At 39.6% G+C, this 26,796-nt stretch overlaps 1 protein-coding gene and 1 long non-coding RNA gene across 4 annotated transcripts in view; one reads left to right on the top strand and one right to left on the bottom strand.

Moving 5' to 3' along the window:
* Positions 1–26,796, top strand: part of TPK1 (thiamin pyrophosphokinase 1) — a 352,973-nt gene that overhangs the window by 313,371 nt on the left and 12,806 nt on the right. Inside the window, exon 8 of one of the 3 annotated variants that reach the window (XM_061165991.1) lies at positions 9,614–9,799. The exons of the other annotated variants lie outside the window; for them this stretch is intronic. Coding sequence (XP_061021974.1) covers positions 9,614–9,678 — 65 coding nt within the window. The 3' untranslated portion in view covers positions 9,679–9,799. Of the gene's footprint in view, positions 1–9,613; positions 9,800–26,796 lie in introns of those variants that run through there. 3 annotated transcript variants of the gene reach the window in all.
* Positions 9,933–26,796, bottom strand: part of LOC133072594 (uncharacterized) — a 66,334-nt gene continuing 49,470 nt past the window's right edge. The window contains exon 3 of the long non-coding RNA XR_009696772.1: positions 9,933–11,663. This is a non-coding gene — a long non-coding RNA (uncharacterized LOC133072594). The remainder of the gene's footprint in view (positions 11,664–26,796) is intronic.

The raw sequence follows: 26,796 nt of genomic DNA, 5'->3' as shown, positions 1-26,796 counted from the left end.
AGTAACACGAGCTGGACATTCTCAAGGCATCATTTTCTCACATGAGCAGTTGACTATATCAATCAATGTAAATAGTTCAGTGCTGTGGGAGTAATAATCTAAAGCCTGGTTTTTGCTTACAAGGGATTAGTAGTTGCCTCAGCAGAGCAACAGCATATAGTCAGTTAAATGCAAAAGTATCCTATTCCAATTCTTATATTTACTCTTCCTATATTTGCCAACTATTCCTAAAATACTGCTTTCATCCAGTCATTCCTTATAAAAATTTATACAGTGGTTTTCTATTGCTTAATAGTCTAGGATACAACTCTTGCTTGATCCGGTTCTTTCTAGGCCCATCAATCCTGTCTTTTGAAAGAAAATGTCACTTTGCAGAAGCATAAATATTAGTGGTGACATTTGAGTGTATGTCGTGGAATACTACTGAAATGGGGACAGGCTTACAGAGCTGCTAAGGGCCCATCTCTTTTCCCTGTGTCCCAACAGCCAAGATACACATTTTTGAAAGAAAGCAGAGTGAGCAATGCATTGTACATTTTAATTGCTTCAAGATGAGTAGTAGGTTTTAGGGAACGACAGAGCAGCCAGAGGCAGGGACCATATTGTGGATATTAAATATGGTATACTCAGATACATAGAGAGACTTGAGTAGACCACAGTTTCTTGCCCTAAACTTTCAAACCAATTCTCAAATTCAAAGGCAGATACATGAAGAATGTATCATGCATAATAATTAAAAGTCTGTATTCTCATCTCAAATAAGTCTTGAAGACTGGCCAGGATAAAGGACTTTGTAACTTTTAATACTTATTAGTACATTTTGCAAGTTAGCTTAATGATTCTTTGAATACAATATTACTAATTTGGAACATGTGGTTATTCATCAAATCTTTTTTATTTTTTATTTATGTTTTTTTTAACTTTTTTTTTTTTATTAGTTGGAGGCTAATTACTTCACAACATTTCAGTGGGTTTTGTCATACATTGATATGAATCAGCCATAGATTTACACGTATTCCCCATCCCGATCCCCCCTCCCACCTCCCTCTCCACCCGATTCCTCTGGGTCTTCCCAGTGCACCAGGCCGGAGCACTTGTCTCATGCATCCAACCTGGGCTGGTGATCTGTTTCACCATAGATAGTATACATGCTGTTCTTTCAAAACATCCCACCCTCACCTTCTCCCACAGAGTTCAAAAGTCTGTTCTGTATTTCTGTGTCTCTTTTTCTGTTTTGCATATAGGGTTATCGTTACCATCTTTCTAAATTCCATATATATGTGTTAGTATGCTGTAATGTTCTTTATCTTTCTGGCTTACTTCACTCTGTATAAGGGGCTCCAGTTTCATCCATCTCATTAGGACTGATTCAAATGAATTCTTTTTAATGGCTGAGTAACATTCCATGGTGTATATGTACCACAGCTTCCTTATCCATTCGTCTGCTGATGGGCATCTAGGTTGCTTCCATGTCCTGGCTATTATAAACAGTGCTGCGATGAACATTGGGGTGCACGTGTCTCTTTCAGATCTGGTTTCCTCAGTGTGTATGCCCAGAAGTGGGATTGCTGGGTCATATGGCAGTTCTATTTCCAGTTTTTTAAGAAATCTCCACACTGTTTTCCATAGCGGCTGTACTAGTTTGCATTCCCACCAACAGTGTAAGAGGGTTCCCTTTTCTCCACACCCTCTCCAGCATTTATTGCTTGAAGAAACAGACAAAGGATTAATCTCAAAAATATACAAGCAACTCCTGCAGCTCAATTCCAGAAAAATAAATGACCCAATCAAAAAATGGGCCAAAGAACTAAACAGACATTTCTCCAAAGAAGACATACAGATGGCTAACAAACACATGAAAAGATGCTCAACATCACTCATTATTAGAGAAATGCAAATCAAAACCTCAATGAGGTACCATTACACGCCAGTCAGGATGGCTGCTATCCAAAAGTCTTTTTTATTATATAGTTAAAGAGAAAGGATTTGCATAGCAGGATAAACAGTGGGTCATTTGAATTCTTTGTATAAACAAATCATTTTAAAGAATTTAAGGATGCATTCACTTTCTTACATGAATTATTCAGTTACTCGAGATTCACCCCTTATAGCTTTCTCCAGTCCCACCTACTACAAATCGGTATTAACTTCCTTTGCTTTGTTTTTAAATCTCAAACCATACTTGGACTAAATATTTCATATCTTCAGGACTACGTAATTAAGACTGTCTTCCATGAGTCTCAGGCCAATACAAACTGTCGTCTCTGAAACCCAACCCGGTTGGAATCCTCTATTTTGACTCATAAGACTCCTTTTTCTGAGCTGACTTGGTTGGACTGACTAACTGGACTTGTCAAGATAATCTAAAACGAATGCATATGGCCACACACTATCAACCCACTTGTTTAGCTAGAATATTTCTGAGAGTGATACCAAGATGATAGAGACTTGATTCATCTCACATAGAATTCACCTCTCTGTCTCCTATTGAAGTTCTTCTGGCTGCAGGTCTTAAAAAATGAAAAAATAAGAGAGAATTATGGCTTGGAAAGTGATGTAGGGCTGTTTGCTTGACTGTGGGTTTGCATTATTCTGAAATTATTTTTAATGCACTTCTCGAAAAGCCTACAACTTAGGGAAATTCAAGGATAGAGATGGTAAATGTTAACTTCTAGGTCTCTTGTATGATCAATAATAGAAATACAGTCTCTTACTGATGTTAATTCCTGAGGTCCCCAGGAAACATGCCTTATCTGGGGAGTCTTGGCCCAGAAACCCCATAACTGTGGAAGATAAACAGCCAGTTCCCCTCAAAGTTTGTCCACAAATAAAGACCTCAGAAGGCTGTTTCTTTCTGCTGGCTTGTGGGAAGCGCCCCATCTAAGTAGATGAACTTTGTTTATCTTCTGTTTTATTGCTTTAGTTCCTCTTGTAATTGACTGAGAGCGCAGTGACCTCCTCCTGTGCAGAACTCACTCTTGGAAGTGATGTTTCTCCATCAGGGCGCCATGGGGGTAAATAACCGATCAGGTGCACAGACAGAAACTCCTACATTTAAGCTTTTGTAACTTAAAGTTGCATTCGTTTTTGGCTATTGTGGTTATTTTTAAGCAACATGTGGAACAAATATTCATTACGCTTCTATCCTGTGTGCACATGACAGGAGGTGCTGAGGATTCATGGTTGAGTCTGGTCCTCAGGAAGCTTCAGACCAGCAGAGCATGCTGTCTGCATAAATTGAGCTCAGTGTCCACCCACACCCAGAGACTATCAGCAGTGGAGCTTTTCCTGCCCAGGAGGAAGGTTTCTTTTAACTCAAATATGAAGCTTTACATTTTCCAGTTAAACATCTGTAATTGCTTTAGTTTGTTCATTTGTTTACATAGTAGCTTTTGTAAAAAAAAACAAACAACTAATTTGCATACCATAAAATTCACGCTTTTAAAGTATACAGTTCTCCCCATTGCTTTTGGCTCCTAACTTTAACTTTCAGGATCATTGTGAATCTCGCTTCTTTCTTTAGTTTACCTCCCTCAGTATTTTGTCACCCACTGATTGATCTTCTGGGTTTTATTCCAAGATGATGATGCAGACTTGAATGGATATAGTCCCAAGGACAGAACCTTGCGATATTCAATGTCCTTCTAGAAAGCCTCTGATCAGTCCTCTTTGGGGAAGATACTATCTCCAATCCATCTGTCTGTATAATCCTAATTTAGCCCACACTTCACCTTGTTAATCTTGACAGGATGTAAAAGGATAATCTCTGAAAAGTACCCCATTACTGAGCATGACTGAACCATCCTTTTCAGTGATCTGAGTGCAGCAGACAGAACCCCATCCCTGTGCCCTGAGCTGTTTCCTGCGTGACACACGGGACCCTCTTCCCAAGGAGAGCTGAGTCACTGATGCTACACCATCTTCTCCAAGCAGAGATCAACTCTTTTTCCCGCTTTGCTCAAATGTAGCTTTGAAGTCCCTTTTCAATACTGAATTTAAGGACTTTTTGGTTTTATGATCTTTCAGCTCTTTTACTTTTCTATTTCCCCATGTTTTAAATTATTCTTGAATAAAGGAAACCTTTCAACTTTTTTTCCAGTGATGAGTCCATCCTCAGTTATGATGATAAGATAGTAATATTTACTATTAATGGCAGAGGATGAGATGGTTAGAACCGTTACTGACTCAACAGAAATGAATTTGAGCAAACCCCAGGAGGTAGGGGAGAACACAGGGGTCTAGCGTGCTGCAGTTGATGGGCGTCACAGAGAGCTGGACATGGCTGAGCAACTGAAAAGCAACAATGATAAAATGTAGAATCCTGCTGTTGGGAGGGGTTCTGTTTAATCTGTCTGTTAGTCAGCACTTCAGCCAGTGGGAGTGCTCCCAGCTAGCTTTTATGACAATTTCAGAATACCCTCATGGCCGCCATTGGCTCCAAAAAGATATCACAGCCACCCAGGTTTCCTGCTTTGGGCAGTTTATCTGATGATTTTCCTCCATGTCCCTTCCACATTTGAGTTAAACTCTTATCTAAATAATTTATACTTTTCTTCCCAGATTTTTGCCTGTATTGTATTTCGAGCCAGAAACCCATCCTTTGTTTAATGTCAGCATCCAGTGAACTGTTTGCTTCTTCCTGACTCTTTTTCTTGGTATAATTTTCTCTCCGTGAGGGCAGCATCATTAAAGTAACACAGTGTCTGTAACAGCATGGATCCTGTCACATTCCCTTGCTCTTACACTAAGGAAATACATCTCACAGTTGGCAAGCAGTTCTTCCTGGGACCTCTTGGCAAACTGGTAACTCTTCTGGGGACTTTTCCTAAGCATTTAACAATATTTAGGCAGAAAGACAATAAATGCTAATGCCTTTATTTGATTAGGGATTTTTGAGGCGCTCAGGCAGTGACGTGAGTACTATTATGGTGCGGTGTAAACAGTTTCCCACTCTAATTTTCTCCCTTGGCTCAGTTCCTGAAATTCGAAGGGAGTTCCTTTCCTTATAATTTGTGTTAAGAACCCCTTGTTCCTCCTGCTGTCGGGATCTTTCCTATCCACTGTAAATTGATTCCAGTGGGAGGGAAGGCAAGATAGTAAATCAGGAAGTCGATGCTCTCATTTCCCCTTTTGTTTTATTCAACTCTAATTACACTTTATTTTCCTATAGTAGCAGATTTTCAAAGTTACATCTTATGAATTTCAATATTTATACATGTAAACAATAAGGAAAAAAAGACTTAACTGCTCTCCCCCCTTCATTTCACACCTATAATCTAATATTTGCCATAATGAGATAAAGATAAATCCTTTTCTCAAAAAGATGACTGTGATTACCAAGTAACACCATTAATAAATTTGCCATTTTAGAAATGAGTAGGTGTGTATCACAGAGAAAGGAAAAATGAGATTTTTTTCCTATTCTTTTCTAAGACCAATAGGACCAGGTAAAGGCCTCTGGCAGCCTCCTGGTCCAAGAAAAATGCCCTCCTTGCCTTTAAAGCCCCAGCAGTCCATAGCTCCCAGCAGAAATAATTATTTAAGCATCACTTTTCTGACCTCTCTGGGCACATTCACTTAATCAAAATGTATTAGTACACTCCATGTTATACCATGGCTTTGGGTGCTAGAAGAAGAATACTCAACATTTATTGAGCTCTTATTCATGTGCCAGGAAATGAGCAGAAATCTGTGTCTTTCAGGGTATTTTTTTCTGTCTACTCCTGTTGTTATTTTAGAGGGAAAAGGCAAGGATGGATCTTGGGATGGATCAGGTAATTTCAAGAACAATAACACCACCTACTTCATCTGTTTGTTACAAGGACTGTGTAAGTTAATTTAGCTACAGCTAAAGCCAGTTCACAGCTCAGTAATGCCGAACTATTTTTAAAGTTAAGAAATAAAGGAAGACGAGTTTCTTCCACAGGTCAACCACAATAGTAGGCACTGAGAATACACCTTGTTTTGGGGGGAAAAGTCATTGGTGATCTTTGTACAGTTTCAGTGAAGTAACAAGTAGAACCTACATTGCACCTGGGTGTGAAATAAATGGAAATTGAAGAACAGATAAGGAATCCCAGTGTCTGTTCTCTGATGTGCTTAAGAGAGACAGATGGAGAGCTGCAAGGGGCTTGGAGTCAGAGAGGGAGTGACAGAGTTTCAGATGGTAGAGCCTTGAACACATCTTGGTGATCATAGTAAAAAGGGAAGAGATGGGAAGAATATGAAGAAATGAGGACGTGCTCAGTAATCAGTAGGTCAGAGTGTGAGCCGGTTGGAGACAGTGGGATCCAGAGCATCAGACAGAAGAAATGTTTCCTTCTCTATGGTAACTAGGGGAAGGGAGAAATTAACTGACTGAATGAAACTATAGCTGTTGGGAGTGAATGCTGAGAAGATGCTGAGGCAGTTCTTCTTGGGCTTGTTTCCCTAAGAAATTGAAATAGAATCATATCCTCAGAGTGGATAATACAAGGTATAGTGTAGAAGGTTTTGAGTATGTGGAAGTTTTTAAATAGTAGTTATCAATTAAAAATGATTGACCGAGAAAAGAAAGAAAGATTGCCTCAACAGAGGACCTAGCAGAAGATGAGTGCTTTCTCTTTGTCTTAGTCTCACTGTGGAAATAAATGAATGCCATCCAAATGAGAACAAGAGTGACTACTTATTTATAGTCACTTGCAGAGTGGCCCAAAGGCAGGCTGAGGAGTAGGGAAGCTTTATAGTGGGAAGTGGAAGACTTGAAGTCACCCTGATTAGAGTCTTGGCCTGGAGAAGCTGCAGGCCAGGCTAGCTAGAAGTGGACTCTCCTATGTAATTGGTTAGAGGAGCATGTTTGATGTACAACTGTTAACATAACTGACACCATCTTGGGCCCAGACAGTTCCTCCTGTCCTTCCACTGACCCTACCTAGGACTGTGTGATAAATCATGTCTCTGTTGTCATGGGGTTTGTAGTTAATAGATATTGTTTAACAATCACTAAGTCCAGGTGGCCTGTATGCTTTGCTGGTCTCCAGACAGTGACAAAAACCTTTGCTGATATATTGCCAGTGCCCACAGGACTGGTGACCCATTCATAAATCTTGACCTAGAAATGCGCTTCCTGTTTCCAAGCACATACCCCTAGACCCTAACCATGAAATTGTCCCCATGGCCCCTTGGTGGTACAGAGTGCAGCTTCGAAAGTTCTGCACGTTGTCTGCCCCATCTTAGCGTCTAAGTCACCCTACAGTAAACTGATCCATCAATTATATGGAGCGTCCTGCCTCATGTTTTTTGGTCTCAAGTTACCTTCTCAGTGTGGTGAGCACTTCTCATTCCCCTCCATCCTCCAATATTTGAATTTCTTTGGCTGGTCTAAAAGTTGAAAACAGGGACAAAAATTGGGTAATTTGTCAGTTATTGATCAAGTCTTAGCTACTTGGGTTCAGTTGTTATGAAATTATTGTTTGGCTTCCTGGATTATTAATAGATACAGCAGTCTGACTTCCTGGGCTGGTTACTATAGATAGGAGGTTGGCTTCTTGGGCAAGTTTTTGCAGGTTGTAGGTCAGAGATTCTGTTTACATGTGGCCTTTCCATTGTCTGTCTGTATACTCAGTCTCTCACCACTTTATCATTCTGAAACTTAAAAGGTCCTGCTGCTTAGAATCTGTCATTCCTTTGTGTGTGTGTTAGTTGCTCAGTCATGTCCAACTCTTTGTGACCCCATGGACTGTAGCCTGCCAGGTTCCTCCATCCATGGAATTTTCCAGGCAAGAGTACTAGAGTGGGTTGCCATTCCCTTCTCCAGGGGATCTTCCCAAACCAGGTATCAAACCTGGGTCTAGTGCATTGCAGACGGATGCTTTACCATCTGAGAAGATAGAACTCAAGAGACAGAAGAGACCCGGAAAATAGTAATGGTATAAGCATAAGGAAATCTATAGGAATACAGTTTAGGAACTAATAGAATTTCAAGCTGTACTGTTAAGGAAAAGGTTTTTTTTGTGTTTTTTTTTTTAACCACATCATTTCCCGCCTTGCATAAGGTGAACCTAGGCTGTGTAAGTGGAAGAGCAGGCCTGATGTCTCAGGACATAGAGACTTAGGAGCTCACCTAGCAAGACTGAAACTGAGACCCCAGGGAGGATGAGGGCTGTCTCCGCTACCTGAGACTTGATTTCCAGTCCAGGGTTCTCATCTTCACTGATCTAAGACCTCCCCATCATCAAGCATGTTGCAGATTTCTCCTTCAAATCTGGAATCACAGAGTTCAAATAATGCAGGATATTAACCCAGACCCTCCATTAATGACTCCACAGAGCTGTATAAAACCATGATAAACCTATTGTGAAAACTTACTATTCATAATGACTATTCGGGCTTACAAGAGTTTAAGGGGAATTTAAACTTACAGATCTATAACCATATCGTATGATAAATGTTATGATTAATGTTATATCAGAAAATGCATACTTTCAGGATTACTGTTGAAGAAATTCTCTTGTTCCCTTAAGACATGTGAGGAGCAGTTTCTCTGATAGGAGAAACAAGCGTGTATTACCACTGATTGATTATATAGTAAACCTTTACCTTGCCTCTCTTCACATAATGAATCTCTCTTCTCCTTACTGCCTGATGGGAAAATTTAATGGGATGTTTCCTCCAGTAGTAAAACCACCGAGCCATAGAGAAAGTGCTTTTTACATCTAGTGAGGGAAACACCTTGCTACCAGCTAGGAAGAGCCACGACTTCTACATAAACGTTGTGCTAAATTGAAAAGCTTAACACAACACTTCGTTTATCAGAAACACATTTCTCAAAGTTTCGTCCGTGGATCTTTATGGTATTTTATGACATGAACTCAAAGGCTGGAAAGGGAAATAACGGGAACAGGGTTCTGGCCATGTTCCCTTCTAGTGCTTCTGGACTCACCTTTCAGGTGGCCAAGAAGCAATATTCAATAAGTTCTGGAACACCTGGAGTTGGCTTGCTTCAGTTGTCATAACCATGTAAGGAAATGCTGAGTTCTAGGAAAAGAAGTCAGTAAAAGATCCTCAGGATGGATGAGTACCAAAGGAGTGTGGGCTGGTCTGTGTCTTGGCTTTCTGGATGCATTACCTGATACCTAGACCCTGGGACCTGAGTGGATGTTGGTAGAACAGACACCAAATTCCCGGTCAACAGTCATTCTGGATAAGTACCGAAGTCATTCTCAGTCTTTATGTTGGTTGTTGTATTCAGATACTCATTTATTCATTCAATAAATATTCATTTATTCATTCAATAAATATTTATAATAAGTCCACCTTAGACCCAGTACTCTGCTAACTATGCAGTACAATGGAGAGCAAAACAAACCTCATCTCTCCTGGGCTTCCATGATTCTGAGTAATGAGCAAACTTTAGAATTAATATTTTTAAGATAAGTATTTTTGCATGATGTAAACAATTAGGGATTCCTGGTTTTCACTGGAATTTGTCAAATTGGCAGACTAACTTCTACAAATTGAGAACAGCTCTACACATAATTATAAAATAGCATCCCTCACCTCATTTTCATAAAGTTTTTTTGTTCATGGCACCAAGGCTTTGCATTTGCACGTAACACTGCACCCTTAATTCCAGCCAGGCGTCCTGCCAGCATGCTCTATGACGTCAGTCTCCTCCTGTGGAGCACAGCAAGTCCATGACCACAACGGAGAATGGTCAGCGTAACCCCCTCTCAAGCGTTCTTACTGAATGCCTGCTTAGTCCAGTGTTTCTTACCTTTGTAAAGCTCATGACTCATTTTAATAAACATGAAAAGATCACTCTTAATGTCTGATTTTCACAATAAATTTTACACTTAACACAAGTGCAATTCTAAAAATTTTTTTCAAACTCTACATATAGCTCCCCCCCCTCTACCCCTAAGAATTTAGTCTTTTGCATCACAAAGCATATGAATGTCTATGTAGATGACAGTAACTGGCCTTTGTCATATATTTTTAAAATGTTTAAAAAAAAAAATCACAGGTGTACAGAGAGATATTTCAGGTATCCTAAAATGGCAATCAAATCAACACAACAGAAATTTACTATACTCTTTTTCAAAAAAGGCTTTAAGGGACAGTTTTTCCCCCACTGTAATTATATTATCTCTTTAACTCCAAATGTCATGAATTAGCTGTACGGGAGAAACTCAGAAGACAGTGTAGTGTTTTGTTTCCTGCAGTGATCTCCTGACTGTTGCTGAGACTGTGTAAATCTCTTTGCAGACTGGGTTTTGGCTAAATCAGAACAGAAAGTAGATCTTTTTCTCTTAGTATTTTAGAAACCAGTAACATATATCACATACCAGGAGCATGGCTTTTGCAATTTTTCACAAGCGTCATGTTTGAAGGTGGAACTACATGCAGTCAATCGCACTGTTAAAAATTTAATGTCTCTGCCTGCAGAATGTACCAGTATATTAATTTAGTGGTGCATTACAACTCTGCATTTGAGGGTCATGAGCTTATATCACCAACTCTGGTAGGTATCTTCTAATAAGGTTCAATATGATTAATATATGAGCCTTTTATTTTAGAGTAAAGATATCTTTTTACTTAGATTTTACATATTTTTCCATGTTGTATAAAATCATTTACATGCGGATTCTTTACCAACTGAGCTGTCAGGGAAGCCCCATAAGCTATCTTAAATAGTCCTAAATAAACACATCACCATTCTTGCATTGCACATTATAAGAGCCATACTAGACTAATTACTGCTTAAAAAAGCATTTTGCATTTGTGCAAAACTTTTAAAAATCTGTCCCTTTTTTATTTAAAATATTAGAGCAGCATAAAAAGATCTACCAAAATAGCAGCCATAGAAAACAAAGTAGCATTTATTTAGAACACTGAAGCACATTTAAATCCTGAATCAAGAAGAGATCGATCACTCTTTTGGGAAAAATGCCCAGGAGGGTGCCAGGAAGAAGTCCACCTGGGCATCCATCAGAGACAGATGTGTGTCCAGATGCCTGACTTCATGCCTGGATCTAGAGGATGCTCATCCCTGGTCCCAGCTGAAAGTCTACATCTTTTGTACAATGTTTCAAAGGAAAGACAGTCTACCAAGATGGCTTCTTCATTCCTTGACAGGGAAACAGGGACTGAGTTAGGTTGTCTGTATCTCTGGGCTTATTTGGAAAAATAAGACTTCTATGGAATGAGGGCCAGAAGAGACAGAGTTTATCAGTTCAGATTAATGCCTTCAGCAACTCGGAACCAGTCCACAGTCCTGCAATGCATTCTGTAGGAAATGCCCCTTTGATTCAAAGAAAGGAAACTGCCATGTCCGTCAGGAAATAGAAAGTGGGACATTCTAGCACTAATGGAATGTGACTGTGACACAGGAGGCTGGCAGGCCACTGCTCAGAAGTGAAGCCACCCTAAAGCCAGCATCAGAGACAAACATGATTCCAGATCCATCAGGCAGCCACCGTGCCCAAGGAGAAGCCACTCTGTAGTCACTCCTTGGAAAAGCTCAACTAAGTGCAGAGAACAGAGGCCTCACGATCATGTCCGTCATCTCTGCAGCCGAGGATCTGCCCGTAATCAGAGGGCATCACAGGCATCCTGGTGAGCGTTCGTGAGTGAGGACCACAGGAGCTCAGATCAGACACGTTTTTCAAGATGATTGAGATGTTCTAGGAAGAATATAGGGAGAGATAGTTACTGCCCCGGATTGCTTCTCGGAAAAAAAAATGTCTGATCAAGAGCAGAAACTTGAGAAGTCACAGTTGTAACCATCAAGAGGGTGGTTTGGGATGTTCCGTCTATTATTGATGGAACCAAAGTGAGGAGCTTAGGTCTGCTCATCAGCAAGGCACAACCAGGACCAGAATCAGAGGGGCCTACTGGTGAGGCCTCTTACCAACTAGATGCCAGATGGTATCAGAGGAACCAGGCATGTATCTTTCTGTCAGGGAAAGATGCTAGCAGGGAATATATGGGATTGTTTGTTTATTTCTTAATTACTAATATAGAAAAGATATTCTCAAGCTGCTTCTATATGTATATACTTACGGTTTAACAGTTTTTAAAAATAATTCAGTTTTTTAGCAATGATTGTTTTTACTAAACAGATTGTTGTAAATTTGGCTGTATCATGCCAAATAAATATCACTTCTTAACCTGCAGCTTTGATATAACTTTAGCTTATGAGAATTATATAAGCAGGTTTTGAGGAATGATTTTTTTAATATAACCAAAAATCATCATTCTCCATCCCTTTTTTACAGAAAAATGTTATAGTCATCTGATTTGGGTATACCTGATGTCAGATATTTTGAAACATTAATTTTCATTCTGATAGCTGAAAATACAGCCACTCTTTACAAATTAATTTTTTCCATTTTCTCTAATGATAGAGATCACTTTTTTTAGAATTACAGATAAAAGCCCTGACATTTAAGCCTTCTTCTATACCATGAAATAACTTTCCCATATTAAAAGTGAATGTAGATTAGCTGCCTTTCAACTTAATTTTTACCTAATGCATTTCCTATAGATATAGCACAGCTTAGCGACTAAGCAACAACAGAGCCAAATGCACAAAGCTCTGAGCCTAGGATCCTAACTGGTCAAAGTGCAAGCAGCTTCATTTTTATCTGTGTTAAACCACTGAACTAGATCATAGACATGGGCCCTTCCAGATTAGAAATTCTGTGATAAAAGAAGTCAGCCCAAGTCATATACCTGATGGGGAGAAAAAGACATTTGAACATTTAACATGTGAGGATATACATGCCACTATTCCACTGATACAGTAAATGCTAACTAGAAAGTCTTAATTTGAGCCTGGGATAATATAATATTCAACCTTTGTATGCAAATAGTTAATGCAAAGCAAGTTCATCAAGAAAGGAGAGAAGTTCATGCTGCCAGCAGGAAGGGATCCATGGTATGAATATTGAAAAGTGGATTGATTATTACAACTAGAGCCGGAGGGAATATATTACTTGTGCATTAAAGTAGCTTGCTTTTAAGAATGGCTAATATTTTCAGACTCATTAGAATATTCATATAATAAGATGCCAGCTCTTTCTAATGTGAAATATTATCATTGTGTATCAGTGAGAGGAAAGTAAAAATGGAAATAGGTCATGATGAAATTTATTAGAAAAGCTGTATACATTTGTACACTTATGGACAAAGAAGACACTGTTTTATTACCCTCACCATAACAAATTGTTTCTGTTAGTAATAAAACATTTGACGTAAGTGTGGTTTTTCCTAAAAGACAGTGGGCAGACTCTCACTAACTGAAATTCTGTTCTAAAAGTAGCCACATAATCTAATGAACTCTGCTTTGATCATAAACACCTATCTACTGTTTCTGTCAATATTTTTCTACAAGGCAGTGAAAAGCAACTGTGACCATTGGGATTTCGTTTTCAAGTCTCACAAGAGGTTCAAGCTGAGAGGTATCGGAATGATCATCTCTCACTAGAGTTGATGTGGAATGTACTGATGCCCTGGTGGGAAGAGCACTGGAGGTAGTGGGAGGCGGTCCCAGGGAACCGCAGTTGGAATCTAGAGAGGGCGGGGCCCGAGAGGACGCAGGGACTTGGCAGTAAGGGAGATGCTTTCCTGTGGGAAGCAGGCATTTCATCAGCAGGGGGGCCCCCGGGGAGCAGTCGGTCTAGCAGAGTTATCCAGACTGAGCCAGAGTCTCAGAGAGATTTACATGGTTCATCAGAACTTCAACACCGTTTGCAAACTCAAGGACTCAGAGTCCTAGGCTTAATTTAACTAAGTGTTGCCAGCCACAGAGGGAGAATCTGCTTCTGACAGCAGCCGCCCTTTACTACTAAGATTTATCAGTGTATACATGCAGAGATTTTTCTAATTCTTAGGTGGTGAAAATAATAGCAAGTTTCCTTTTCACATATTGGTGTGCATATTGGGGGAGATAGGGATATGTGTAAATATGTACACTGTTACAGATATTAAAAAAAAAACCCTTATTGTAACCTAATAGGGGTACCTTGTGTTCAGAATTTGTAAACCATTCTCCAAAGTGGTCCTGTTTTTCCCTTTAGGGAGAGGTTCCTTCTACACATGGGTTATTTTGAAAATCCATACCATTTTGTTTGGGGTTGTTTTCAAGTAACAAGAAAACTTAAATATATATGATGATGTGTGTGCTCAGTAGCTCAGTGGTTTCCGACTCTCTGCGACCCCATGGACTGTAACCCGCCAGGCTCCTCTACCAGGCCTTCATCTCCTTTTGGGGTCATCTGGCTTTATTTGCATGGATACCCCTGACCTTGTCCTCTCCAGCGTCACAAGCCAAAACGTGTCTTTGTCTTTATGATTTCCACACTTTCACCACTTTCATCTACACCCAAGGTGACAGCTTTAATCTACCTCCTACCATCACATACTGTCACCAGTTGAAATCTATACGGTTATCAATAAGGTTAATAGGTCCCTTCACCAATTAGAACAACATATATCCTAGTTCTTACCAATGTCATTATGCATGAAGCATGAATAGACTGGGCTTCCCAGGTGGCGCAGTGGTGAAGAATCCACCTGCCATCGCAGGAGACTTAAGAGACTCAGGTTTGATCCCTGGGTGGGGAAGATTCCCCCTGAAGTAGGAAATGACAACCCATTCCAGTATTCTTGCCTGGAAAATTCTATGGACAGAAGAGCCTGGCAGCTACAGTCCATGGGACTTCAAAGAGTCAGATGCAGCTGAGCACAGCACATAAATAGGCTGGTTTATAGACTGGTTTAATCGAATCTTATTCAAGTGAGTTATGTCCTTCAGAGCAGTTTTTGGGGGCTGCCCCTGTCTTCTTCCAGCCCCACACATGTCATTCTTCTCATCTCGTCCCTCACAGCATCCTGTAACAGTCCTCCCAGTATGTTTATGCCTTTTCCTAAGCATAATTGTTTATATGTTTTTTATTTGTCAGTCTGCTAAGGGTTATCTGATTTGACTGGTAAATTCTAAAACAGCATAGATTGTGTGGATGTCACCTGCAGGTTTGAGATTGATGTTAAGGAATTATCCTTTGCTAGCTCACATATTCTTTTCTTTCTTCACTTTTCTATGCCATTTCCATCTGTTTGATGGACTTAGAATAATCTCTGTTGACATTTGAAGGATAGAAGCAAATGCCACTTTAAAGCTGCTTCCGTGCAGATGAAATGATGATAGTACAACAAATTTTCAATACTTTATGGAGAAGTCAAAGCCCTTCATGGACATTAACCCTTTCATCTTCACAACAGCTGTGGTAGAGGTAACCAAGGACAGCTGTTACTAGCATTTTGCACATAGATGCTGAGGTCGCCTGAGGAACTTTTAGAAAAAGCCCTAGAACATTACAGTGGGAAGTTCAGCCCTGTTTTCTTGGCTGGTACTTGAGACCATGAGCACAGAATGACTCGTCCAGTGTTCTACAGCCGGTCAGCAACAAATTGGGATGACCCTTGCTATATATAGCCAACGTTCTCCTGCTTGTGTGAATGTTTTGGGGGCACACCAGCACCCACAGGTGGCAGGGCAGGGCCCCAGAAGGTGAAGGAAAACAGAGCAACGTACATCAGCTCAGAGCAGCCTTTGGGCAGACTAACATCCACCTCTTTGCACGCACACTTAAATCTGGTACGGACTCGTCACACTGAAAACTTTTGGGCCAGTTCTACACAGATCATTCATTTTGCCACCAATAATGAATGTAAACAGGTCACATTTTATGGATTTGGAGGGCCCTTTTTATTTCATAAACCCAGAAAGTATTTTTTTTTTTCCCTAAAAATAGCTTTATTTGGCTCTTTAACTGCAATCTGGGGCCTTTGAGAAGAATTTAGTGCATTTAATGATCTAACACATTTTCTTTTTAACAAAGAAAAATGATAACTTTTGTTTATTTTGGAGAAGCCTGAGCATTTGAGAGTCCTAATTCTGGGAGGCATTTTTCAAACTGGCCTAATCAGCCTTGATTCCCCCAAGCAGCAGCATTTCCTTGATCTGTTTTTCGGACAGCCGGCTGTGGAGACAGGACACAGGAAATGTGGGAGATGGGAGAAAAATTGAACATCAGGAGCCTTCTAATGAAGGCTCTAATCCAAGGGCAAGGAGAATGTGTGACTTCTGAGAGATGAAGATAAATGCAGCCACTTTCAAAGAGAATTATAATAGCCCTTCCTTAGTCATTTGAGTTCAAGGAAGGATTAGTTGTCAGGATAGAGAGGTGACCAGTGCTCACCTTGGGAGGAGTCTTATAGATGAGGATTTTGAGAGATAACATCCTGAAAGAAAGGACTTATTATCAGAGCCCTGCATAACAATGAGTAGTAAGTCTACTTTTATCACTGCCCAGGCGCTGAAAAGTTCTGGGACTAATTCAGGTTAATTTTCAGGTCTCCCTGCATCAATAAGTAAAGGTTGTCCTTGCTGAGCTTCAATACGTTGACAAAGGAAGGACTCCTTCCCACAGAGCAGGCTGAGCGCTCTGCATCTCTCTTGCGTGCATGTGTGCTAATTTGCTTCAGTCATGTCCCACTCTGTGACCACATGGACTGTAGCCCCCCAGGCTCCTCTGTCCATGGGGATTCTCCAGGCGAGAATACTGGGGCGGGTTGCCATGCCCTCCTCCAGGGAATCTTCTGACCCAGGGTTCGAACCCGCCTTTTTTATGGCTCTTCCAAGAAGCTGTGATGCAGGTATCAAAGGCCAGCTGACTTCTTCCTCAATCTGGCATTCATTGTCTTCCATTCAGATTTATTTTAAAGCCCTGCAAATCAGTGAGCATCTGTCTCTCGCTTTGATTCTTATAATGGCATCACTTCAGCTTTGGGGGGAATCAAGAGGAACAAGATGAAACACTTTCCCTCCACAAGTTCTTAGCCTGCTTCCAAAATTTTTGTCCAGATTTTAATACTGGAATTTTAATTTTGAAACATTTCAAACCTAAAGAAAAAATTTAATACCAGCAAAATCTATACTCGTTTTACCCGTATTTACCAGCTGTTAACATTCTCCTGTATTTCCATTTCTGTGTGTGTGTGTGTGTGTGTACTTTCTTTCTGAACCAATTCAGATTATGCTGAACACATGATATTTGATCCTTGAAATTCTTCAGCTTGTATATCCTAAGATCAAGGATATTTTTTCCTATGAAACAGCAGTGCTATTATTATCTATTCCCAAAAAAATACAGCATTGATAGTATAGTGTTATGCAGTCTATACTCATAAACTATAATGTACTCTATAATACACTCTTAATTTTCCCTATAATGTACTCTTTGTTACTTAGGGGAAAAAAAACATGCATTGTGTCTAATTGTCATGTCAGTTTAGTCTCTCTTAAAAATCCAGAAAAATCTCTTTTCCATCTTTCTTGACATGACCGGCTAGCTTGTCAAATGCTTCACAGTCTGCATTACTCTGACACTTTCCCTGTGTTTATGTTCAGCTGAAGCCTCTTTGGCAAAAATTATTACAATAAGTGATGTTTCCACCCCAGCATTGTATCGGTAGGCACATAATGTCAGTTTGTCCTTTTACTGGTGATGCTGAGCTTGATTGCTTGGTTAAGATGATGTTCACAGGATCTGTCTGCTACCGTCTCTTTTTTTTTTTTTTTTTTAATTAAAAGTACTACATGGAGTATTGGAGACTGTAAATATCTTGCTCCCCAACATTTTAGTCAGTGGTTTTAGCATCCAGTGGCAGTCCTTACCTGAACCAGTTATTACATTGGAAGGTACAAAATGATGCTTTGCTAATATTCTGCTTCTGTTGCTAACTCCTTTAGTAGTTGACAGTCTTCAGTAAAGAAGAGGTTTTCCTCTCTCCACATGCCTTTGGAGATTCTTTTTATTACTGAATGTATTACTTGTGTTACTCTCAGTATTCTCTATCTCAGCAGTGTAGGAATGTTCCCTTTGCTCCACACACTGTCTAGCATTTACTGATTGTAGACATTCTGATGATAATTCTGACTTGTATGAGGTGATATCTCATTGTAATTTTGATTTGCATTTCACTAATAATTAGTCATGTGGAGCATCTTTTCATGTGCTTTTTGGCTGTTTGTCTTTGGAGAAATGTCTGTTCAGATCTGCTAGCCATTTTTGATTGGGATCTTTTTTAATATTGAGACATTTGGAGACTAATCCCTTGTTAGTCACTTTGTTTGCAAATGTTTTCTGCCATTCTGTGGGTTGTCTTTTTGTTTTGTTTATGGTTTCCTTTGCTGTGCCAAAGTTTTTAGGTTTAATTAGGTCCTGTTTATGGAATTTTTTTTAAAATTTTTATTAGGAGATGGATCTAGAGATATTGCTGTGATTTATGTCAGAGAGTGTTCCGCCTATGTTCTCCTCTAAGAATTTATTAGTATCTAGTCTTACATTTAGGTTTATTAAGGGAAAAGCAAGTAGCACTGGGGCTGCTGGCAAGCAGGTTATAGGGGAGGAACTAGACGATGAAGGGCCTTAACTGTCAGGCCGTTATGTGTAGGGTCGGGGCCAGGAAGGTTAAAGGCAACTGGAGTCCCTCAGTATTCTTTCACCTGAGAGAGCTGTGATCAGACAAGGCATTTAGAGGAGTGGGAAGGAGAGGTGATGATTTGGAGTAGTGGTACAATTAGAGGACTATCTGCCACATGTCCAGGAAGGAGTCACAATATTCCTTACAGGATGTGGTTTATATTCTACTAGGGCGTCCCAGGTGGCACTAGTGGTAAAGAATCCTCTGGTCATACCTCCCAGAAAATTGGAAATAAAAGCAAAACTAAACAAATGGGGCCTAATGAAACTTAAAAGCTTTTGCACAACAAAGGAAACTATAAGCAAGGTGAAAAGACAGCCCTCAGATTGGGAGAAAATAATAGCAAATGAAGAAACAGACAAAGGATTAATCTCAAAAATATACAAGCAACTCCTGCAGCTCAACTCCAGAAAAATAAATGACCCAATCAAAAAATGGGCCAAAGATCTAAACAGACATTTCTCCAAAGAAGACATACAGATGGCTAACAAACACTTGAAAAGATGCTCAACATCACTCATTATCAGAGAAATGCAAATCAAAACCACAACGAGGTACCATTACACGCCAGTCAAGATGGCTGCTATCCAAAAGTCTACAAGCAATAAATGCTGGAGAGGGTGTGGAGAAAAGGGAACCCTCTTACACTGTTGGTGGGAATGCAAACTAGTACAGCCACTATGGAGAACAGTGTGGAGATTCCTTAAAAAACTGGAAATTGAACTGCCATATGACCCAGCAATCCCACTCCTGGGCATACACACCGAGGAAACCAGAACTGAAAGAGACACGTGCACCCCAATGTTCATCGCAGCACTGTTTATAATAGCCAGGACATGGAAGCAACCTAGATGCCCATCAGCAGACGAATGGATAAGGAAGCTATGGTACATATACACAATGGAATATTACTCAGCCATTAAAAAGAATTCATTTGAATCAGTTCTAATGAGATGGATGAAACTGGAGCCCATTATACAGAGTGAAGTAAACCAGAAAGATAAACACCAATACAGTATACTAATGCATATATATGGAATTTAAAAAGATGGTAACGATAACCCTATATGCAAAACAGAAAAAGAGACACAGATGTACAGAACAGACTTTGAGACTCTATGGGAAAAGGCGAGGGTGGGATGTTCTGAGAGAATAGCATTGAAACAAGTATACTATCAAGGGTGAAACAGATCACCAGCCCAGGTTGGATGCATGAGACAAGTGCTCAGGGCTGGTACACTGGGAAGACCCAGAGGGATGGGGTGGGGAGGGAGGCAGGAGGGGGAACACATGTAAATCCATGGCTGATTCATGTCAATGTATGGCAAAAACCACTACAATATTGTAAAGTAATTAGCCTCCAACTAACAAAAATAAATGAAAAAGGAAAAGAATCCTCTGGTCAGTACATGAGATGCAGGTTTGATCCCTGGGTCTGGAAGATCCACTGGAGTTCAAAATGGCAACCCATTCTAGTGTTCTTGCCTGGAAAATTCCATGGGTAGAGGAGCCTGGTGGGCTACAGTTCATGGGGCCACAAAGAATTGGACACAACCGAGCAACTACACACACACACACACACACACACACATACATTCTGCTGCTGATTTTAAGTTAGGTTTGCATTTTCAGTTTGTTTTTCATTTCTGCTACATATTTTTAAACCTTCATCCCGAAGGGCAGAAGACTCAGTCTTTCTCACTGCTGAGCATATGTTAAGTATCTGAGTATTTCTTGATTCATTCCTATAAGAGGAAGTCATTTCAAATGGATTTGATATGCTTACTTTGAATGTAAAAGTCCCTTTATGCAGGTGAAATGAAAATCAGTATCCGTATAATTAATCCAAAAGATAATGTTCCTCTGGAAAAACAGATAATTTACTCTTAAGTATGGTTTCTGTTTAAATAACCTAGAGCTGTACTGTCTAATCAATATGGTAACCACTAGCTACCTTTGGCTCTTGAACACTTCAAATGTGACTTGTCCAAATTAAGATATGCTGTAAGTGTAAATATAATACATATCAAATTTCAGAGACTTAATATGATAAAGTAAAAAATCTCAATAATTATTTTTTATGTTGGTGATGTATTAAAATGATAATTTGTATATTGAATTAAATGCATGTAAAATAGCCAACTTTCACCACTTTTATCAACATAGTATTGGAAGTCCTAGCCAGAACAATTAGGCAAGAAAAAAAAATAAAAGGCATCTAAATTGGAAAAGAAAAAGTGAAATTGTTACTGTTTGCAAATTACATGACATTGCATAGAGAAAACCCTAACAACTTCACCAAAAACCTGTTAGAACCAATAAGTGAATTCAGTGAGGTTGTAGGATACAAAAAAATCAATACAAACATTTGTTGTGCTTCAATATACTAATAATAAATTATCAGAAAGAGGAACTAAAAAAATTTCATTTACAATTTCATCAGAAAGAATACCTAGATATTAAATGCCTAAATAAATTTAACCCAGGAGGTGAAGGATCTCCACACTGAAAACTGTAAGACATAGTTAGAAGAAATTGAATAAGACTAAAATAAATGGAAGGGCACGACAGAGGAGGAGATGGTTGGATGGCATCACCAACTCAATGGACATGAGTTTGAGCCAGCTCCGGGAGATGGTGAAGGACAGGGAAGCCTGGCGTGCTGCAGCCCATGGGCTCACAGAGAGTCAGACAGGACTGAGTGATGAACAACAGCAACAAAATAAATGGAAAGACGTCCCATTACTAGAATTATTATTGTTAAAATGTCGATACTACTCAGAACAATCTGCAGATTCATTGCAGTCCCTATCAAAATTCCAGGGGCATTTTTCCCAGCCATAGAACAATCATATAATTTCTATGGAACCACAAAAGACCACCAATTGCCAGAGCAGTCTTAACATAGCCAGGGCATCATGTTTCCTGATCTATATAACAAAGTTATAATAATCAAACAGTATGATATTGGCATAAAAGAAGACACACAGATCAGTGGATCCAAGCAGCCCCAGAAATAAACCCATGTAAATATGGTCAACTAATTTTTGACAATAAAGCCAAGAATACAATGGAGAAAGAAATGCTATAGGGAAAAGTAGATGGCCACATGCAAAAGAATGAAACTGGACCTCTATCTTACACCATACATAAAAATGAACTGAAAATGGATTAAAGGTTTTAACATAAGACCTGAACCCATAAAACTCCAAGAAGAAAATGTACAGAAAAAGTGCCTTGCCATTTACTTGGCAGTGATTTTTTTGGATTTGACACCAGAAGCAAAGATAACAGAAGCAAAAAATAACAAATAAATGGGACTACACTAAACTATAAAAAGCCTCTGTGCAGGAAAGGAAGCCATCTTCTGCAGAGGAAACCATTAACAAAATGAAAACTCAACCTACTAAAAGGGAGAAAATATTTGCCAATCATAGATATGGTACTAATGTCTAAAATATATTAAGAACTCATACAACTCAATAGTAAAAATCCAAACAATCCAATTAAAAAATGGGCAGGGGATCTGAAAAGCCTTTTTTCCATAGGAGACATACATACAGGTGGCCAACTGGTACATGAGAATGTTCACTAATCATCAGGGAAATGCAAATCAAAGCCACAGTCAGTTATATTCACCTCATACCTGTTGGACTTCTCTTCTTATCAAAAAAGATAGCAAGTGTTGCTGAGGCTGTAGAGAAAAGGGAACCCTTGTGCATTGTGGTGAAAATGTAAATTGGTGCAGCCACTATGGAAAGCAGTATTGAGGTTCCTCAAAAGATTGAGAATAGAACTTTTATCTAGCCCAGCAGTCCCACTTCTGGGTATTTAATCCAAAGAAAAGGAAAACACCAACTTGAAAGGCTATCTTTGCCCTCATGTTCGCTGCAGCATTATTTGCAATAGTCAAGGCATGGAAACAACTTTAAGGACTTTGTGTCTGTCAATGGATAAATGGAGAAAGAAAATGTGAGATTTTATACACACACAGAGGAATATTATTCAGCCATAAAAAGAAGGAAATCTTGCCATTTGTAGCAACATGAATGGACCTTGAGGGCATTATGCTAAGTGAAATACATCAGACAGAGAAAGAAATACAGGGTGATCTGATTTATATGTGGAATCTAAAATATTCAATAAAAACCAGTCTTATAGATACAAAGAACATACTAGTGATTGCCAAAAGTGGGGGGTGGGGTGAAAGGATGGGAGAAGTGTGTGAAAGTGATTGTAAGTCATGGGGATGTGATAATATAGCATAGTGACTACAGTTAATAATGCATAGTGAGTTGAATATTTGAAACTTGCTAAGAGAGTAGAAGTTTCATGTACTCTACACATCAAAACTAGAAACAGTCTGACTTTCTGCCTTCAAAAAAATGAAAAAGCAATATATCAATTTAATTTTTGAAAATTTTCAAGAACCACCATAATATAAATGCTATTTTATAACAGCAAAATATAAATGCTGTTTTAATAATAATATTCCTACTCAGAGTTCCTATTTTAAAATGTAAATTAGCAATTTTAAATAGAAAGTCTGTCTCACCTATATACATAAAGACATTTTTAAAATCTGTAGTTCAAAAAATTAAAAGTGTAAAGACCAATCACAGAGAATTGGTTTTAGAGGCAGATGGTTTGCTTTTCTGCTAACGAAACCTGAGTGACATTTTCTTAATGTACAGCCATTATTCTAAATAGGCTGAGCATCTTCAGAGAATAATTGATGGATATAGAGCATACAGTGGTTCCATTATGTCTGAAATAGTTAATGATGTCCAGTAAGTCTAATTAACTCCTAGCTAGAACTTAACCTAATATTCCAGAATGGTAGGGAACCTAGAGATTCATCATAATAGGTTCATTAAACATGTGTCTGTATGGAAGAGACAATATTCCTTTAAGTCTTGAAAGTGGTTTTATCGGTCTCACTAAGTCATCCACTTACCCTGCTCTGTCAGGCTGCTGACAGTTCTGCAGTTCAGGGAAACAGACCAGCATCACTTCTTTTTTTAAGAGCTCTTCAAAGTATTGCTTTAACCTCCCTTAGTAACATGTGTCTAACAACTTTTATGATCATCACAGCCTGTGGCTTTAACCTCTTGAGCTTCATTCTCCTCATCTGTAAATTGCAGATAAAAACCTGCTGTACCTTGAACACAGTAAGTGGTCCAATAGCGTCCTGAATGAAGGAGAATTACTTCATCCGAAATACCACTTCTTTGCCAAGCATCTCCCAGACAATGCTTGTTCACTTCCTTCTCTTTTACTCCCTCAGTTTTATTGGATTTTAGATATGTTTGCATTACCTTTTTAATAATTTCTTAAACTTACAGATTTGGGGGAAGCCAGGCTTCTGAGGGATGGGAGTCTGTGGCCTCCCATTAGAATATACAACCTATTTTGGCTCCAACTTCATTAGCTCCTGCCTCACGCTTCCACCCCATCTCCTGAATCAGACTATATACACATCTTTACCTTTTACTAAAATGTAAAGTCCTTGAAGGCATACACATTCACGTCCATATCCTTAGTGCCAGCACAAGGTCTATAACCTTCGTTATTACAAGTCAAACACATAAGTTTATACATGTATGCAGGCGACACCTGAAACTATTTTAAGTACCACACATAACCTAGCCTGGCAGAATTTATCTCATTCTATCAGCTGGCTATAAAGTAGTAACTGAATTAAGGCATTTGCTAAATGTTCAAATTATGACATCTTTTTTTTTTTTTTTTTTTTTTTTCATTTTAAGAGACTGTTAAGGTAGGAGAGGAAATTCTGATCTTATTGGCAGAGTAACAGGAGAAAGCAAAAGGGATGAAAATTTCTTGAATATTTATTATGTGTTAGAATTTTGACTATAATCTGTACAGCTTCTCTATGAGGTAGACATGATTATCCACACTTTGCATACGAGGCAACTGAAGTTGGAAAGTTAAATAACCAAGTTCATAGAACTAGAGAGTGGGAAAGCCAAGGTTTAATCCTAGGTCTGACCTACTAACATTATGAAGGGGCTCATACGTTTTGACAGCGAGATGCCTCCTTGGTGGCATCTAAGCAGAACAGTCACACAGATGCAGAGGGATCAAGAGCTTCCCGCTCTTGCTTTCCTATGCTTGAGTGCATCAGAGGCCTCCAAAGGACTCCTTTACACACTGTCCCCCACTTCAGAGGGGCTTCCCCAAGTGGCTCAGCAGTAAAGAATCTGCCTTCAATGCAAGAGATGCGGGTTTGATCCCTGGGGCAACCCACTCCAGTATTCTGGCCTGGAGAATCCAATGGACAGAGGAACCTGACGGGCTACAGTCCATAGGGTTGCAAAGAGTTGGACGTGATTAAAGTGACTAGCACACACTCACTCACCCACTTCAGAAGAACACAGCCTCACTCTGTTACTTACAGAAGTAAGGTGGGCTGGAATCCAGGGCAAATGGCCCTCCTTCCCTCCAGCTGACAGGAAAAGAGTTGAATATTTTAATTCTGCCAATTTGCCAACCTCGGCTTTGCAGTCTTTAGTCTTTCCAGCTTTGGAGAAAAGCTGTGGGACATCACTGAGAGCAACAGAATATTAAGTGCCTAGTTCTCATCCTTTGCTCTGGGAAAGAAAAGCTTGAGATAATGGATGAAAATGTTAATGTTTCCCATATTTCTAAGTTCTATTTCTCTAGAACATGAAAGTCTCAAAAGTCAGACTATGAAAACCTCAAAGTCAGACTATGCCTCTGTTTTCCATAATATAATTCACAGTAAATTTCATTGGAAGAGGAATTTAACCAGTCCTCACAAGCCAATATTCTTATTATCATTAGACTACGGTTTTTCCTTAAAACAATTGACGGTGATGTCTTTGAAGCAAATAGATAAGACACAACTTTTATATTCAAACAAAGCAAGCAATTTTAGATTATGTTTATCACACATTACGTTGTTGCTTATGGTTTCAAATATAGCTATCACTTTTACTTTTTGTCTACAGTTAAAAACAGGCTGACTGATTGTCTTAGAACAACTATGTTTAGGTCCTCTATGCTCTGTACAAACAAAAATGGAAAAAATTTTGAATTTGAATGTTTTAAATGTTGAATTGAAATTAAATGTTCAGCCAGCCAGTCTTCTGGGATAGAAATGAAAAAGTAATCTGTGAAGGAGTGACATCATGAAGATGGAAACATAGGTCATTCCCCACTTTGGTCTCCTTCACAGGAAGCCCTAACAACTGTCCACAGACAAGACACTGTTGTGACAATCCTAGAACGCAAGGGTGAGGCTGAAGCATCCTCTTGCACATGGGAAACTGTGGAGCCCATCCTGCAGCCCCACTTACAGTGGTACTTGAGCAGAGAACAGAACCCGTGGGTCTCACCATCTGCACTGCAAAACCAGCAACTGTGTCTGGCCAGAGAATCTGGTGCACAATTTAGGTCCTTAAACAGTGGGCTGTGCTAACTCTGGGGTCCATTCGGCTGTCCAGGTCAAGCAGGCAAGCTAATTCATAACCACGGCTGCTGACAAGTACAGTACCCAGTCCTGACCATCTAGGCAGCCCGACCAGAGAACCCAGGCAACCGCAGAACCCCCACAGAACCCCCTCCAAAAGCCTCACTTAGCCAGAGAACCAAGCCAGCAGTCCTGTCCAGCCATCGTATACACCCTACCACTTCAGAGCTCAGGCATGCCTTGCCCACAAAGACCACCCTGATGGCAAGCCCCACCAGCCCAAGAGGTCTACCAGGTCACATCTCCACAATCCCAAGCTGAGCTGACTGGAAGGACTGTCTCTGCCAAATGTAACCTGTTAAGTCTAGAAGAGACTGTTTACTCACATGTGCAGATACCAATGTAAGAAACCAGGGATCAGGAAAAATCAGGTAAACATAATAGTACCAGTGGAATCTATTGTAATAAAATGCCAAAAAAGGACCCTAAAGAAATGGAAATCCACGAAATTCAAAGAATTCAGAATGATCCTCTTAAGTTTAGTGAACTATAAGAAGACAGATAACTTAATGAAATCGGGGCGGGGGTGGGGGGGAATACTGCATGAACAAAATGAGATCAACAAAAAATAGGAACCATCAAAAATAAACCATACAGAAGTCCTCAATCTAAAGAATATAATGACTGAGCCCGAAAAATTCAGTAGAGACCTTTAAAATCAGAATTAACCATGCAGTAGAGAGAAGCATTTGAAATTATCCCATCAGAGGAAAAGAGCTGAAGAAAGCCTATGTGACTGACAGGACACC

Source organism: Dama dama, chromosome 18 (assembly GCF_033118175.1).
Source record: "Dama dama isolate Ldn47 chromosome 18, ASM3311817v1, whole genome shotgun sequence".
Taxonomy (NCBI): domain Eukaryota; kingdom Metazoa; phylum Chordata; class Mammalia; order Artiodactyla; family Cervidae; genus Dama; species Dama dama.
This window is presented reverse-complemented; position numbering and strand designations above follow the sequence as displayed.